At 44.9% G+C, this 15,975-nt stretch overlaps 1 protein-coding gene across 7 annotated transcripts in view; it reads right to left on the bottom strand.

Annotated features, from left to right (window-relative positions):
* The window catches only part of MCF2L2 (MCF.2 cell line derived transforming sequence-like 2), a 2,345,299-nt gene that overhangs the window by 1,725,746 nt on the left and 603,578 nt on the right, over positions 1–15,975 (bottom strand). For all 7 annotated transcript variants that reach the window (XM_085635348.1, XM_085635350.1, XM_085635347.1 and 4 more), the window contains exon 5: positions 10,417–10,536. In XM_085635348.1, the coding sequence (XP_085491474.1) occupies positions 10,417–10,536 (120 nt within the window). The remainder of the gene's footprint in view (positions 1–10,416; positions 10,537–15,975) is intronic.

The following is a 15,975-nucleotide window of genomic DNA, read 5'->3' as shown; positions in this document are numbered from 1 at the left end:
ATATAGCGCTGGTTAGACCCGGAGGTATCAGAGCGCTTTACATGAGGACGAACATTGTTTCAGAGCATAGTTACAAGTTACATGAGTTACTGGAGCGAAGTTACATGCGTTAAAAACATAGATGTAAGGAAAAAAATATGAGGCGAGGGCACCAGAGCAGCCCCCTTAACAATAAAAATAAAGAAAAAGCACAAGTACAAGAATGGCACTTCGAGCTCCTGTTTAGAAAAAAACTGCAAAAGCGGGGTGTGGCGCAGAGGCCAGACAAAAGGAAAAAATCGAGACTGCGGCCAGCTCCCAATACATCACACAAGGGTGTTGTGCTGCTATGCAACAAAACCATAGGGCAGAAAGGAGAAACCATAGAGCAGAAAGGAGAAACCATAGGAGAAAGCATAGAGCGGAAAGGAGAAGAGCGACACAAAACAATCTGACAGAAGGGAGAGAGGAAAATTCGCGCATGCGCAATATATCTTGACCTATATGGAATATGCCATCTTAGGTGTATTTTAGGTCGAGCCTGGGCAGCGCATGAGCTGCCCTGCGAAGCATCCTGTATTTAGTCTGTTGGCTTTCAACATGCCCAGAGCCTTTGGTTGGTTTGTTGGCCTGCCTTTCGAAATTTCTTTACTCTGATGGTCAGTAGTGTCCATCTGTCCTGCCTTTGGGTGCTTGGTTTCCTCCCAGTGGACTTCACCGATTGTTTCTTTTGGTTGGCCAGCTCTTGCCATCTGTTGCCTCCTCACTCGCACCACGCTCCCTCCCGTCATTGCTGCCGTCACTTAATCTCCCTGGTGCCGTCCCCACACCACCATCTCCCATCGTCGTTGCTTGTGGTAGCTTCTTTTTAGGTCTCGGCTGCGAAGGCTGCGCTTGCGCAGTCTCGCTCCGAGATTTAATGACTTTGAGAAGAGGGGCTTGCACCCGCCCCTCTTCTCTCCTGTTCTCCATTGGCTGGCCTCTTAAATGCTGGCCAGCCACTGGAGAAGAGGTCCAGTCACTCCGTTGAAGCCCCGTCCTTTTCGGATCGGGGGGCGTGTTTTTTGCGAGAAGTCTCAGGGAGGAGACAACAGCAAAACACGCCCCCAAATCCGAAAAGGACGTGGCGTTTCTCCGAGGCATTTTCTGCTGTGCCTCGGAGAAAGGCGGTGGTGTCCCGGCGTTGCTCCCTCACCTGATCTCCTTGTTTTTCTTTGTTAAAGGAGGCATCACTTTCCTGTCACAGACGCCGCACCTCTGGCCCTCTCCCCCATCAAGTTACAGGCATACTTGATACGCGCGTATGCAGCTGTAGTTTGCTCACATTCAGATACCGCCGCCTTAAACTGTCTTATCGCCTCCCAATGTTAGGATACAACTCTACAAACTGTATCCGAAAGGCAAAATGTGCCTGCAAGATAACACATCCGTATGTTCAAGAACCGATTCTTAGCTGCGAACACTATCTCTTGCGCAGTTAACGTTCATAAACCGCTACCACTGGGATTGCGCCACCTCTGCCTTGAGTGGGATCGCGCCACCTCTGCCTTGAGGGCTCCTTTCCCAATCCATGATGGCGACCGGAAGTTAGTGGCGAGAAGTTGTTTGCACCAGAATGCCCGGCGCGTTCCAGGAGAGGGGAAGGTGTGGGAGGGGCAGGCGCGAGACGGCGCGTGCCGTGCCTGGAGAGGAGCGGGGCGCGCGAGACGGGGGACATGCACTTCTCCATCCCAGAGACCAAGACCCGCAGCGGGGAGGGCGGGTCCTCCGACGTGGTGAGTGATTGGGTCCCTGAGGGTGCCCTGTGCCTCTCACCCCTCTTCTTTACTCTGTTCCCGTCCTCACTGTGCCCTTCTCACCCGACCCATCTCTGGCTGTCCCGCTGTCTGTGCCTATCAGGCCTCTTCTTACTCCGTCCCCCATCATGCCGGTACATTAGCATCCTCCTGTCTGTACCCTCAGCAGAGACAGTCTCCCCCTCTTCCCCGCTGAGTGTACCCTTATCCTCCACCCCCCGGTACACACTCAATGCCTCTCCTTTACCCGGTTGCATTTATTTGCAAGGACCCCCATTTGCCCTGGTTGCACTTCTTCTACTGCCTGTGCCCCCCCTTCCCTTTAAATACTGTAAATATCTCTATAGCCCCGTTGCTGGGGGGAGGGCTGTGCTGTTAATGCCGCCCTGGCCTTTGAAACATCCCCTTACACCTCTGTTACAAGTATAGCACTCTCCTACCTGCCTTTAGGACCTTCCTACCCACCACCTCGCACTACCCTGCTTTGTCCCTTACTCACTATTTGGCCTGTCCCACTTTTCTGCTTCCTGACTCTCTGATTTGCACCACCTTACCCACCGTTTTTCTGCTGTCCCCTCCTGCCTGTCCGATCCACACAACCCGCATTGCTTCGTGTCCTCCTGTCTAACACCCCTACGGTGCTGCTCCTTGTACCACCCTCACTCTTGTCTATACAGCCCTCCTTTCCATATCACCCTGCTTCTGTGTCCCTCTGCATCCATCATCTCTGTACTGTTCACCTTCCTGCCTATACTACCACCCTCAGCTTCCTGTAGTACCCTCCTGACGGTCTATACCACCTTCCGTGCCCATTGCACTCTGCTCGCACTGCCAGCCACACTCCAGCACCACCACCCTCCTTCCAGCACCACCACCCTCCTTCCAGTCTGTGCCATTTATATTCTCTTTCTTTACCACCCTCCTCGCTGTACCTCCACCTCATAGTGCTTATGCCAGCCTTCATTCCTACTGGAAACCCCTGTCTCTTACTTGTGCCACCCTTCATTCGCACTATATGCATGTCTGTTTCGTGTGCCGGAATTCTTGGCCATATAACCTTGCTCTTCCTTGTCTGCTCCACCCTGCAACCTTTCATTCTACCCAACCAGCTGTCATTCCCTTTGTGACCTTACACCCACCCCATGTACCAATTTTCATCACTCGACCGCCCTATTCGCTACACCACTGCCACCCTCTGACATGACCCCCTTTAGCCCCTCCTCCCTTTTCCGGATGTTCACAATGTTTGCATTTGCTTGCATCCTCACGGTGTGACACCTGCGCCCACCCGCCAGTTCACCCTCTGCAGGGAGACCCATCTCTTCCAAAGTGCAGCACTGATGCCGATAATTAACCTTCATTTCGAAGGACGGAGTTGTGTGACGTCGCCTTGTTCAAAACATATCTAGCTATAAGTGCGAGGGACGAAATCGCAGTTTCTCTTTGGAATATATGCATACTTCGTGAGCCCCTGGCTCCTTTAGGTGGAGTTTTGCCTTTAGATGCATTTTTGAGGTGGCCCCAGCCGCTGGAAAATGTGGGACTTGTGGGTTAGGGAAGTTGCAGAGTGATTCATATGGCCTGCTCGTGTGTTCCTAAATGAATCTTTGTCACAGTCCCTTGCTCTCCCCCGTTTTATTTTTTATTTATGTGTGTTGTGCAAAGGTTCCATAAAATTGCTACATAAACTGTTTGCAGGTATTCCAATCTTGACTAAGGAAAAAACCTCCCAATTACTGGGTTTTGCAACAGTGAATGTGTGTAAGCTCTGTTGGTGCTTGCATTAGTCACAGAAAGTTATTTTTGTCTTCTGAACTAAGTGAGCAAGTCATCTGGATGCCTCGGGGTATAATTTTTTTCTCTCCAAATGATTTAACATGTTCAGAAGGTCGGAACGATTACTTAGCTCGTTTTGAACGTGCTGTAGAAATGTTTTGGCCTTTTTCGATTTCTGGTCCCTCGCTTAATTTATAAATCCCTGCTAACACTTTCTTTAGTGGGGAATGGTGGTCACTGAAATGAGGATCAGTGGAAGGCATTAACATCTTTTATGCGTGTTTATGGTGTGATGACAGAAAGCTCCTGGCCTAAAGCTGGGTGAAACCACAAGGCAGGCGGCCAAGTGCTTTGTATGTATTATAAGTTTAATTGAGGACAGTTAAGCAGGTTTATTTTTTAAAAAGGCGAAATGTTCATTGAAAATGTGAGCAAAATAGTGAGCCATTTGATTTTTTTATTTTGTGTGTTGTGTAAAACAAGAGCTAATTACTGGATATATAGTTAATCATTTCAGAAAAGAAACCAATGCTTTACTGAAAACTAATTCTGTATTCAGAAGGGAGCCATTAATAAAGGTCTTCTCTGCAGTATGCAGCCAACAAACAGCGCTTATCGGATTGAGAATATTCAGGCTTTGTTTCTTTCGTGATTAGAACTTTATTAAGCAATGGCCCATTGCAAAACATAAAAGCATATTTCACAGGGCACTGTAACATTTTAAATACATCACTGCGCCTTGTGAACAAGTTTTCATATTTCATTTGACATATTGGCTTTTTACACCACTGCATTTTGTGTAAAAAGTTTCCAAATCCCGAGCTACTATTGAAGATTATTAGTGTAGTAATAGTGACCTCCTGAGGCACGATTACATTAGTGGCCCCCCCATGCATTATTAACAGCAGTGGTCACCCCAGATTATCACACAAGACTGCCGGCTGTAATGTAAAAAGGCCTTATGAATTTGGAATGCCCCTGCATGGGTAATACATACTCCCCTGGCACCCAGGTGATCATATATATTAGCAATACGTCTTTCCCACTCCGCATGATTTATCAGCATTTAAAATATTTTTCTCTAAACATTAGGCTCTGGACTTATGAGTCATGCAAAGGCACACATTTGTGTCTCAAATTCATGTTTCGGTTTTGATATACATATCTTAATTCAGCCAAGCAAAAGCCTCTAATTTACTATGCCGGCCTGAACACAGGAGAGCTACGTAGAGGCAGGTGGGGAGCTGCTCATTGGAGAAGCCTGCTTTAGAAAGAGACGGGCATTGGGTCAGGGGGAGACCAACAGCGGGGCGGGGGAGACCAACAGCGGGGCGGGGGAGACCAACAGTGGGGCGAGGGAGAAACTCGCAGTGGGGAGCCGAGAAATCGCGTAGCGTTTCAATGCAGTACAACAACTCCCAAGCATCATCCCATCTGACGTTTTGCAGAACTGTAGACAGGGTGGTAAAACTGTGTGGGGCTCGGGGCAAACTGCTGCATCAGTTTTTATTCCCCTCCTGGTATTTCAGCGGGCCTGCAGTGAAAGTCTGTGTGGCTGGATGTGGTATTACGGCCAAATCTTCAGAGTTTGGAACTGGAGAACCAGGTTTGAGTCTCCGCGTCAGCTCAACATTCAGTGATTCTGGGCAAATCACTTACATCTCCCTATGCCTAAACAAGCATTTACAATGCAACGGTCTCTGCATTGTTAAAGTTAGAGCTATTGGCAGTGCTCATGACAATGCCGTTTCTTTAAATGTTTTAAAAACAAAAACATAAACAAAAATAATGTCATGAGCAATGCCAATAGCTCTAACTTTACCAATGCCGAGACCATTGCATTGTAAATGCTTGTTAAACACTGGAGGAGCTGCATGTAGAGCTTCCGTTATGCTCTTCTGTCAACAAAGGTGGCAGCTTCTGGAGTCTGGTGCTTTTAGTGCATGGCGTAAAACTTACACGGGCGCCGTGCAGCATTTTTCAGCACAGTGCCACTTTCATCAAATGTGGAGGCTTTGGGAGAAGAGGTGCTTACAGCGTAAAGCATTTCTCTTCACAGGCGCTGCTCTTCATTTTTCAGCACAGCACCCGCATTTATCAAATGAGGTGACTCTGGGAGGCCGGGTGCTTTTAATGCACCAGTAAATGTTGCTGTACCCACAATAATCTGCTGCATGGCTAAATACTTAGGTCCCAAAGGCAAGACCGTTTGTATTGCAAATTCTTGTTTCTTAAAACTATTGAGGTCCCAGTTAGCATCAAAAAACCGTGTAAAAGCTGACTTCAATTGATGATAACCTTCAACTTTGTCTCACAACTTTGCTGGTTAACAATGATGTTTCCTTGGGAGGAGACAGTGCTGTGACTCACGGGGGGGGGGGGGGGGTGTCAGTATCACATGGGAAAAGTAAGTGAAGATGGCGGATACTTCAGAGACTTCCACCGGGCATTTAAATCCTTTATCTTGCAATATTTCTCAATGTACAGATTATATCCTACACCTCAACAACTACACCTGTGTACATTTCGAAAGAGGGGTAAATGCACTAGGTGTAATTTAGAATCTATATATTTAATGCATAGGTTGGTTTTTTGCCCGTGCTTAACTTTGTTAGAGAGAAGAGGAGTTATAAGTTACAGAGGCTTTGAAGGGGAATGAATATAAAAACAAACGTACATTTGGGAGTTATAGATAGTACAACAGAATAAAGTTTTCATAAATCTGAACAGCTTTCCATTTTGGTGGCTTTTGCCATGAGGAATTGTGCAAAAATGCATAACCAAAGAATCTCTGCTGCCCACAGAGTGACAGGCAGATGCAACAGACTCACTAGCATTCAAGAGAGCTACATGAAGATGTGGGATTGTATTCATCAGATGTTCGAAAAGTGGACAGGCCACACAAGACCTTTAGAAGTGGTAAAATGTAAGGATTGTGATGAGGGTAAACCTGGATACTTTAACTAAAAGTATCTTGTGTATTATGGTTCTACAGCTGAAGATCTTAGGCCAGAAAGAAATCCTTAGTAAAGCCAATAGGCCTCACTTTTTAAGCAAACTTGTCAGAGCCAATAGGTCTGTTTTGTAACTGAAAATGCAAGCTAGAACTAGAAGCAGAAGCAGATGCCCTTGAGTATCTATTGTTAAAACTAGAAAGAAACCATAGCAACATGTTGACTGTGATTTTCCTTTTGTTCCCAGTAGGTCAGGTTACAAAGAGGGTTTGGCTTCAACATAACTTTGCATTTTGCTTATTTTCTATGACCTAAAGAATATTCCTTTTCTTGGTTGTGATTATAATAGTAATAGTGGCTCTGAATGCATTCCTAAATGTTCTGGAACATTCTTAGCTAACACCAGGCTATTGCATGAAGAATTGAACATGTTATAGCTGTTCACTATAGATGGTACTTTTGAGTTAACCATTTCTAGGAGGAGTAGCAACAGCCAGGTAAAAAGTTAACAGCTCAGGGCCTGATTATGATCTTGGCAGATGGGATACTCCGTCGCAAACGTGACGGATATCCTCCGTCCGCCGTATTACAAGTTCCATTCAGTAGCGGTGCGTCCATTAGGGCGTAGTTCCCCCGCCCGCACCGTCGCCCACAGCATCGGCGTCTTTGAACTTAAGTAAACTGAATCAGTTTACTTAAGTTCAAAGAAGCAGAGGGAGAACTGACAATCATGTCAGTCAGCATGACGTCGGACCGCCGGTGGGCGGTCCGGCGTCATGTTGACTGACATGATCGTCAGACGGACCAGGCAGGGGCAACAGGCAGCAGCACAAGTGCGTATGATTGGGGAAGGTGAGCGAATTTGCGCTCCGTGCCCAGTCATGCGCACTAGTGTGTGCTCTGGCTGGCGCATGCCCATTAGGAGACCGAGGGTTGAGCAAAGGCTCAAACCTCGGTCTCCTAATGGGCAGGCGGGCGAGCAGTAACTGTGCCCTAAGCCAATCCTGGCGCTGCTGGCAGCGCCAGGATTGGCTGAGAGCCTGAGAGGGGATGTACCGCTGTAGGCGCCAACAAACGGACCAGATGCGGCGCGGACGTGCTCAGGACCTCAGCAGGTAGGATACAGATTTTTTTAAATTTATTTTAACACTCTCCCCACCCCCGCGCGACATCCCTCCCCCCTTCCCCCCCACGAGCCACGACTGTTGACCACGCGTTCTGCAGCTCTCGGCGCCGCGCTGGGTGGGAGCAGATGTTTATTTTGTGCTGAAGGGGGAAAGTCTTTTTGCTAAGCTTGTACAAACATGAAAGGAGTCAGGGCTCAGAGAGGATTGTTGCTGCCCAATGTGCATGTGGCTCAAAAACCCCAGGAACGAAGGGCATTGTCAACCTGTGTTTGCAAAGAAATATATATTAAAAAGGACAAAACCGTAATGGGCTGAAAAGCCATGCTTTGAAAAATGTCATTATATTTCATCAGCTCGGTGCAATGGTTTAATTCTGCGGGGCTGGGAGAAAGGTGCTTTGCCTGGGCTATAAATTACCATGCCTGTACTTTTCATTCTATCTGCTTCAGAAAGCAGCCCCAGAGCCTGGGCTCCTATTTTGCCCGTCCTAGGGCTACAGTAATTGCCTGATGACAACTGAAAATGATAGAATAATTGTCAAGAGAGACATTTTGAATGGGCAAGGTGATTTAAGTATGCATGAACAAGCTATGAGGGGAGAAGAGCATGTTTATGATGCAAGCCAGTATAAACACAGTCGGGGCGATGACACACATAGCTGCACTTTCCTCAGTGACATGAGCAGGATCTCACCGCAAACACCAACAGATTCCTCCTCTGAACTGTAAGGACGAATAGTATAAAGAAGGGTGGTCCCAGCATACAGTTCATTGAAAACAAAACATTCACATTAATGGGACATAATATAGACGGATGACTCAAAAAAGTTCGAATGTTATTTAATCACATCGAACATGTTACATTATTTCAAATAGAATCAAGAGGATTTTTTTAAGCAACAATTTGAAAAAGTAAAACATGTGCCCAAGGGAAGGATGGGGGGTGAGTGAAATAGTGCAGAATTTGGAAGGAAGTGAACACAGTGATAAACGTTACTGAATTACACTCAAATTGGACGGCATATTTGAGTCAATGCCGTATTTCGAACACAGATTCAATCATAATCACAATATTTACAATTCGGAATGATGCCATATAGAAACAATCACAGTGCAAAATGTACTGTTGACGATATTGGCCAGAGATGTTGAGTCGACGTTTCGACCCCTTGAGTGTTGTAGGTATTGGATGTAACCTTACGAAGTGGGGTCTTCATCAGGACTGGGATAGACAACGAGGGAGGGTGGGCACCATGTCCGTTGGAGGACAGGCCTCTAAGACGTCCGCAGGTCGTCAGAGAGAGAAGGAATCAAAACTCCTCGGCGGTAACTGACAGGCGTGGAGAGTGGTAGACACCATCGACCACAGCTCGTGGGGGTTAAGTCTTGAGGTTAATGAAAAAGCATTGCCTGGAGATCAATCCAGGTGTTGTGAATGGTCGAACTGCTGGAGTCAAATCACTGCTAGTTCACCAAAGGAAAGAATCCTAAGTCTCAGCGTCTACTGCATCAATGATTGGGCCATTTTGAATGGGCAAGGTGATTTAAGTATGCATGAACAAGCTATGAGGGGAGAAGAGCATGTTTATGATGCAAGCCAGTATAAACACAGTCGGGGCGATGACACACATAGCTGCACTTTCCTCAGTGACATGAGCAGGATCTCACCGCAAACACCAACAGATTCCTCCTCTGAACTGTAAGGACGAATAGGCAGCCGCAAGCTTCGTTAGTGCTGTGACGATTTTTTGCTTGGACTTTGATTCCTGTCTCTTTCGAATTCCCGCATCTTCTTAGTCTGTGAGGGATATGGATGGGTGAATGCTGGCTTAGTGATCTGTCAGGGAAGGGCGAGTAGTGTGCCTATGTGAATGCAGGGAGAGAGATGTATCTGTGCAAGTGCAAAGAGACTTGTCTGGCTACTCCCAGAGATGTATTCGCTAAGCCACCTCTTTCTCAAATTTTCCTGAGAATGCACCATTTGCCCACTCATTTTTCAAAATTTTCTCGAACACTCCGTAGGTGGTTCGGCCTCGCTCGCTCGCCACAGTGCAGTATTTATGCCCCACCACTTCCAAATGTCACCAGCCACCCCTGGTTCCATTGTATCCTATGGTACTTTTAATACAGCGGATGGGATATCCGTTACGTTTGTGACGGACTATCCCATCCGCCAAGATGGTAATCGGGCGCTCAGTATGCAAAAGATAAATGCTTCTGTGACATCACCAGTGAAAGGATACCCGTCATCAAAACACTGCTAGGCCGACATGCTCCTGGGTGGTACAAACACAAGCATAGAGCGGATAGCCACCACATCACCAAACAAGACAAGGGATGTACAACAAATCACGAATAAGGGGCTGATCCGAAGCCCACTATAAGTAAATATTACAGCATCAGAAACAATAGGTCTACAACAGACAGCCAAAGCTGCCTGCAGCCACCCTTTAAAAAGGGAAGACAGAAAAGAATCGGCAAAAAAAGAAGTATATTCCAGACGATTCAAACTATTACTGGCTTAAACCACTCTCATGCAGGTCTCCACTGGAGTGTCTGTGAACATGTGATGTGTGTTTACATGCATGCATAACATGGGAGTGAGAATGGTTTCCATGCACTTTTCTTCCTCCTAGGTGATAATGATTTGTCAGTGAGTTATTCAATGAAATGATGTATACAATGTATGAATGGCAGCACCTCAATAGCTTCCTTTCCCGTAAACAATATAATAAAAACACTGGAAAAAATATTGGATGAACATGAGTAAAAGAGGCATGCTTACCGGTACCTTCATTTTAAAGTCATCTCGATGAAGTCGAATACCGATATCAGCGATAGTCCTCTGAATAAAACGTGAGGGTCGCAAAACAAACACAAGCTGAAGGTTCCCTGGAAATGCTCCCTGTGAGAAAACAAAACAATTAGCGATAGAAATGTAGCACAAGCAAACAATACAGCACACGATGGGGAACAAAGTGAAGTCTTGGGCCTGCTCTGGAGGATCATCAGAACTTCTGGTTTGGACTGTGGAGTAATAAGTGGGGAATGACAGACGGCTGGAGTAGCCGAGCATAGGACTAGCAGGGGAGGAGATGAATGAGTTCAGTCCTGGAAGTTCATGACAGAGGCTCAATAGTTTGGTAATTGGATTCAACTCCAATACGTACTCAGCCGCCAGACATGGGCTGCAAACTCCACGTTAAGTCATTGACTAATTCAATTCATCTAGGAAGGTGTTAACATCAGGTATTTTAAGCTGGTGGGCATTCTCTCCTAAGGCCGATATACCTTGTTCTGAAAAGACACAGCACTATGGTGTACATACAACCTCTCAGTGCTGGGAAATCTCTATACTTTGTGGTTTTTGCTTATCTTCCTCCTACAGCTTCTCTAGATCCTTACATTCCTCAGAATAGAAGGTTCAACCTTGTCAGCCCTTTTGCAGCATGCAATGCAGAGCTCGGACTGGTTCCGTAAGTTAGGAGCATATTATACTTGTGGTGAAGGCAACATCATCTGCAGAAAGGCCCCAGACCATTTTCCTCTCACTGGTGAGTCAGAAACATTTGTCAGGTCACAGCAGTGGTGTGAGGCAAACGCATCCTCCTTTCAGTCCAAACATTATTTGAGTCTCTGACTTGCCACCAAATCTACTACGTTTTTCTGGCCCTCATGACATTTAAATGAGTTTTTGAAGTGACGCATTCCAGTCTAACCTGGCCAATGGGAGCAGAGAGTCTGGAGCCTAAAGTGACTGGCTTGTTGGCTAATCACGGCAAGCCAAGATATATCTCTTGATAATGAGTGAGCAACTTGCACCAGGTCTAGTATTCAACAAAATGAAAATTTGGGAAAACAGAATTAGAAATCAGGCTCAATGGACTATCTGGTCTGAGACTAAACTGACAGCACTTTGAGTCTTCACAAAGGATTTCCAGTTTACACTCTCTCCCTCACCAAGGGCTGGAAATAATCTGGCTACATTCCCCGTGTTAATACAGCAACTAAGGGTGTGTTCTTTATGTTGTTTTATCTGTGCAGGTAATACCATATTTTATTGAACTTTAAGGTGCCCTACAGAATCATGCCTGCTGAAGCATCCAGAGTCAGTGGTGCAAGCAGCACTCTCCATCTGGTGAGGAGTGAAGGGGCACTGGAAATCACTAAAATGCTGAGGATTATGAAGAACAGTGAAGGTCCAGGGTTAATATGGCTTGCAGCCTTGTACCGTGAACTAAGTGTTATCCTTCTGAAAGCAAAGAAGTTGCAACCTGAAACAAACATTAACACCCATAAGTTGAAATTAAAATAAATACATACATGAATTATGACATTGATTAAAACCCTGATGAAGGTCCCATACTTAGCAATAAGTACCTGATTAGAACTTTCTGTGGGGATCAACATTAAAATAGTCCATATCTACTCAAGGGAGGCAGCCCCTTTTCAATGTCCAAGGGTTTGTAGTCTACTGCAGAAAACATCTACTTCATCCACAGGTATCATAGAAAAGCTCGTATACAACTGCTTGCCAATATGTGGATGACATTGGTCCTGAAGCCCTTTCTTTCAGCAGAACACAACTGTGACACTACTTTTTCCATTTACTCATTTCTATGGGAGGTGATCACTTCCCGGTTATCCCTGTGGTAAAAGCAACATTATGGATTTGCAGGGGAGTTGGGTAGTAATAGGATGTCTTCCGCAAACAACATCTTCACTAGGGGCATTGTGATTAAAGGTTAATGGTGAATTAAGTTTTACAAGTACGCCATTTCAAAGGTTTGCACCATGAGCATGGAGGGTATCATTTCAATTTTTTTAATCTTACGGATTTTTATATAGCGTGAACTTGACCCGAAGGTATCAGGTATCAGAGCGCTTTACATGGCACCAGTTGCATTACACGAGAACACATTAATTTTTGTTAGGCACAGGGTGATTAAGTGATTTGCCCAGAATCCCAAGATGTTCAGCGTCATTGCCGAGACTCGAACCCAGTTCCCCTGATTCGAGGTTGACCGCCCTAGCCGGTAACTCTTCTAGACAAGAGTATCCCCTCCATTAGTTCACAGAGGGATGTATCTCAATTGATATCGATTTTTAAATATACAGCTTCGGCTTTTAAAGATCAATCGCGAGAGAATACAAAATTGAGCTTTCCAAATTCTACTACTGAATGATACATACTAAATTAAATCCCATTGCAAGAGATGCCCACAGGGTTCAATAGTTGTCCTCAGATTATCACTCAATGAGACAATTATTTTTCAGTACTTAATCTGGTTTTTCTAAAGTTTGAATGATCAGACATAAGAGATTATCTACCAGGCTGAATGCTATAATGGTAAAAGTTTTGATTTGTTTTAATTAATCTTGTACTCTTATATAAGGCAAGATACCCTAGGAGCTGTTGTGCAAGTGGGTGGGTTAGGCAAATTAAGTAGAGTATCGGCAGACAATTAGATTTCATGTCTAATTCTGCCAACAATGGCCCCTTTAATATTTTAATTCCCCCAACTTCTAAAGCAAAGGACTGGATTACCCAAATAGACAAGAGGGAGGAATAAGGTGCAGCGCTGTTGCATACAATCTGAAGATCAAATGGAGCTACAAGGAGACCATTTCTAAAAACAGAGGCGATTGATAGTTTTTTCATTTTAAATTAAGTTTTTGAAATGTATTGTTAATCCTAAAGTATTAACATTGTGACGAGGGATTGGATTCTAGTGACCAGGAATTTAACTTAGAACTTTTATCAAGATTGACCTACATGACAGACAGCGCAAAGGCATGGTACCGGAATAGAATTGTCAGAATCTCGTCTGACATGCATATTGTGTCCTAAATAACATTTACAAAATGATTGCCCCTTTGCAGTTAATAATTGAAAATCTACAGTGAATAGAAAGATATTTTTGAAAACAATGTTGGAGGTCCCACTATTAATGTTGGATTCTATTTCTGTAAATGCTATTTTGAAGTACAAGCAGAGGTCCTGAGCTGTGTTCAACTGTGGCATCACCCATGGGTTTAGAGAGAGTATCACATGTCAATACCTCTCCAATCACCAAATGCAGTTTAGGGACCAACCTAACAACTGATGGTAGAAGTCCAGAGGGATTCTGACTTTACTCAATGCATTACCTTTGTTAGAATTGTGTATCAAAGACTTGTTCCTGTTTGGTAATAGGGATGTCTAAGTTCTCTCACTCCTCTTTTTGGTGAGCTTTAAGTAACTGGTAGGACAAAATGGTGTTCAAATACAAAGATGGTAATTCTTAGGTTTTGCATAATGATTCTTCTAAAACGATTGAGATTGATTGATAATACCCATTGCATCTATTATGAATGAGAAAACCAGTGATGTGGCGGTCACATTGGTTTACTTGATGCCTGCATTTCAGAGACTGTAGTAGCAGCCTTTATGGCTTTTCTACCTCTTTCGCACAAGAATGGCGATAATGTAGAAAGGAAGCTGTCGCCTCATTGACCTCTATCTTGTCTTATCAAAAGAACCTGGCGTTTGGTTGAATGGATACTCTTGTAATCACACTCAGGTTCACAAATCTTGGTTATAAATTGGGAATCCTTTTCCCAGGATCACAAGGCTATATACATAACCCTCATGCACTGCCTACATCACATCCCATAAAATCTGAATTGAGAGCCCTGAATCACAGTTTAGGTTCTACTATTTCTCAAGTTCATGGCACACTCGTATATGAGTCAGCATATTTTATTGTGGTTAAATTTAGGCTGCATCTTGGAGTGAGTGTTGAGGCTTAAGGAAGTTTTTGCTTGGGTGAGAAACAGAAGAAACCCAGCGATACTAGCTGATGCTCCTGCCAAACATCTCTATATCACACTTGTTTGATCAGATACTTGAGCATTTAGAGGAGACATTAGTGTGGCACCTACAGATGCATTGTCACAGTATACAGAAATGTATGACAGTGTTAAATACACCCAGATGCACAAGAGTGGTTTTACAAATAGCTTGTAGTTACACATATTTATGTAGACTGTGGATCGTCAGTGACTAAGGATTCTGATGTTGCCTTTATTGTTCCCCTCTTACTGTGCCACTCTCACCCGTTTCCTCTTCTTCTACTCTTTGTTTATGACCTGGGTGTAGGAACTCAGCCTACAGAGCAAAAGCTACTAGCCCAGGGCTTTCTGACCCATTTGCTGGGACCCTTGTAGTTTTCCAGCCTGGCCGGCCATCTCGGCGAATCTCCTACCTTGGCAACTGTGCCTGGATTGGATAGGGCCTGCCATCTTTTAATATCATTTAGGTGCGGGTAGGATTCATCAGGTGGGCAGGACCGAAAGAAAATGCGACTGAATATGCCCAGCTTGTTTTGCACGTTGAAAATGATGAAACTCTGCCTGAAATCTCTGCCTTTGTGTGATATTGGGCAAAAGGAGGCTACACCCTTTTCCACAGCACGGTCTCTGCCCCGGCCCACAGCACAGTCTCTGCTCAGGTCCACTACACAGCACCCACCACAGGTTCAATTCCTTGTATCCGTCTGTGTGCACCTGCACAGAGGAGCTCATTTTGAGTTCCCTAGTTCCTATTTGGTTAGAATGACCAAGAGGAAAGGACACACTGAGGAAAAATGGGGCTCAAAACACAGTTCCATGGAAATCTCGCAATTAGACTCTAAATCTTAAAAATATAATTTGTCATGGTTGTATGCCACAGTTTTGATTAATGATATAGCATCATTTAATAACATTGCATCCAGAATATATTGACTACCAAAGTAAGTGAAGGCAAGTAAACAGAGGTAAGTATAACGTTACTATTCCTAAAACACACTACTCTCTCTCGCTCTCGATCTCTCCCTCTCTCGATATTCTGGGGATGATATTTTGTCAGGATGATATTTAAAAATCAATATTATAGTAGAAGACCTATATTATTTATCAGCTGTTATCTCAGCTCTTGTGGATATTTAACCCATTAATTCTTGGCAGCGTTTCCTGTAATATCTACATTTAAATTCGTTTTGGCCATGTTTAAATTAGGCCTGGGCGTGAAATTCCACTCCACTCATGGAGAGTTTCCCAATCCACCCTCGGCGGAGTGGAGTTTCTCCTCGTTTGCCAACGTTAAGTTCGTGAGTCCGAGCGAGGAAAATCTTACTCCAGGCCACCTCCCGGCAAGATTTCTCAACACAGGCGGTCGTGGATGGCCACAACCGCTCACGTTGAGAAACCTTCCATTTGCGTTGGGGAAGTTGCTGCTTGAGTAGAACATCTACTCGAGTGGCAGAAAGAAGCAGCGCCCTCTTGCCCTGCGCATGGTGCCATTCATGCTGATTTTCCAGCG

Source organism: Triturus cristatus, chromosome 11, assembly GCF_964204655.1.
Source record: "Triturus cristatus chromosome 11, aTriCri1.1, whole genome shotgun sequence".
Classification (NCBI taxonomy): Eukaryota; Metazoa; Chordata; class Amphibia; order Caudata; family Salamandridae; genus Triturus; species Triturus cristatus.
The sequence above is the reverse complement of the archived record's forward strand: the minus strand, read 5'-3'. Positions and strand labels throughout refer to the sequence as shown.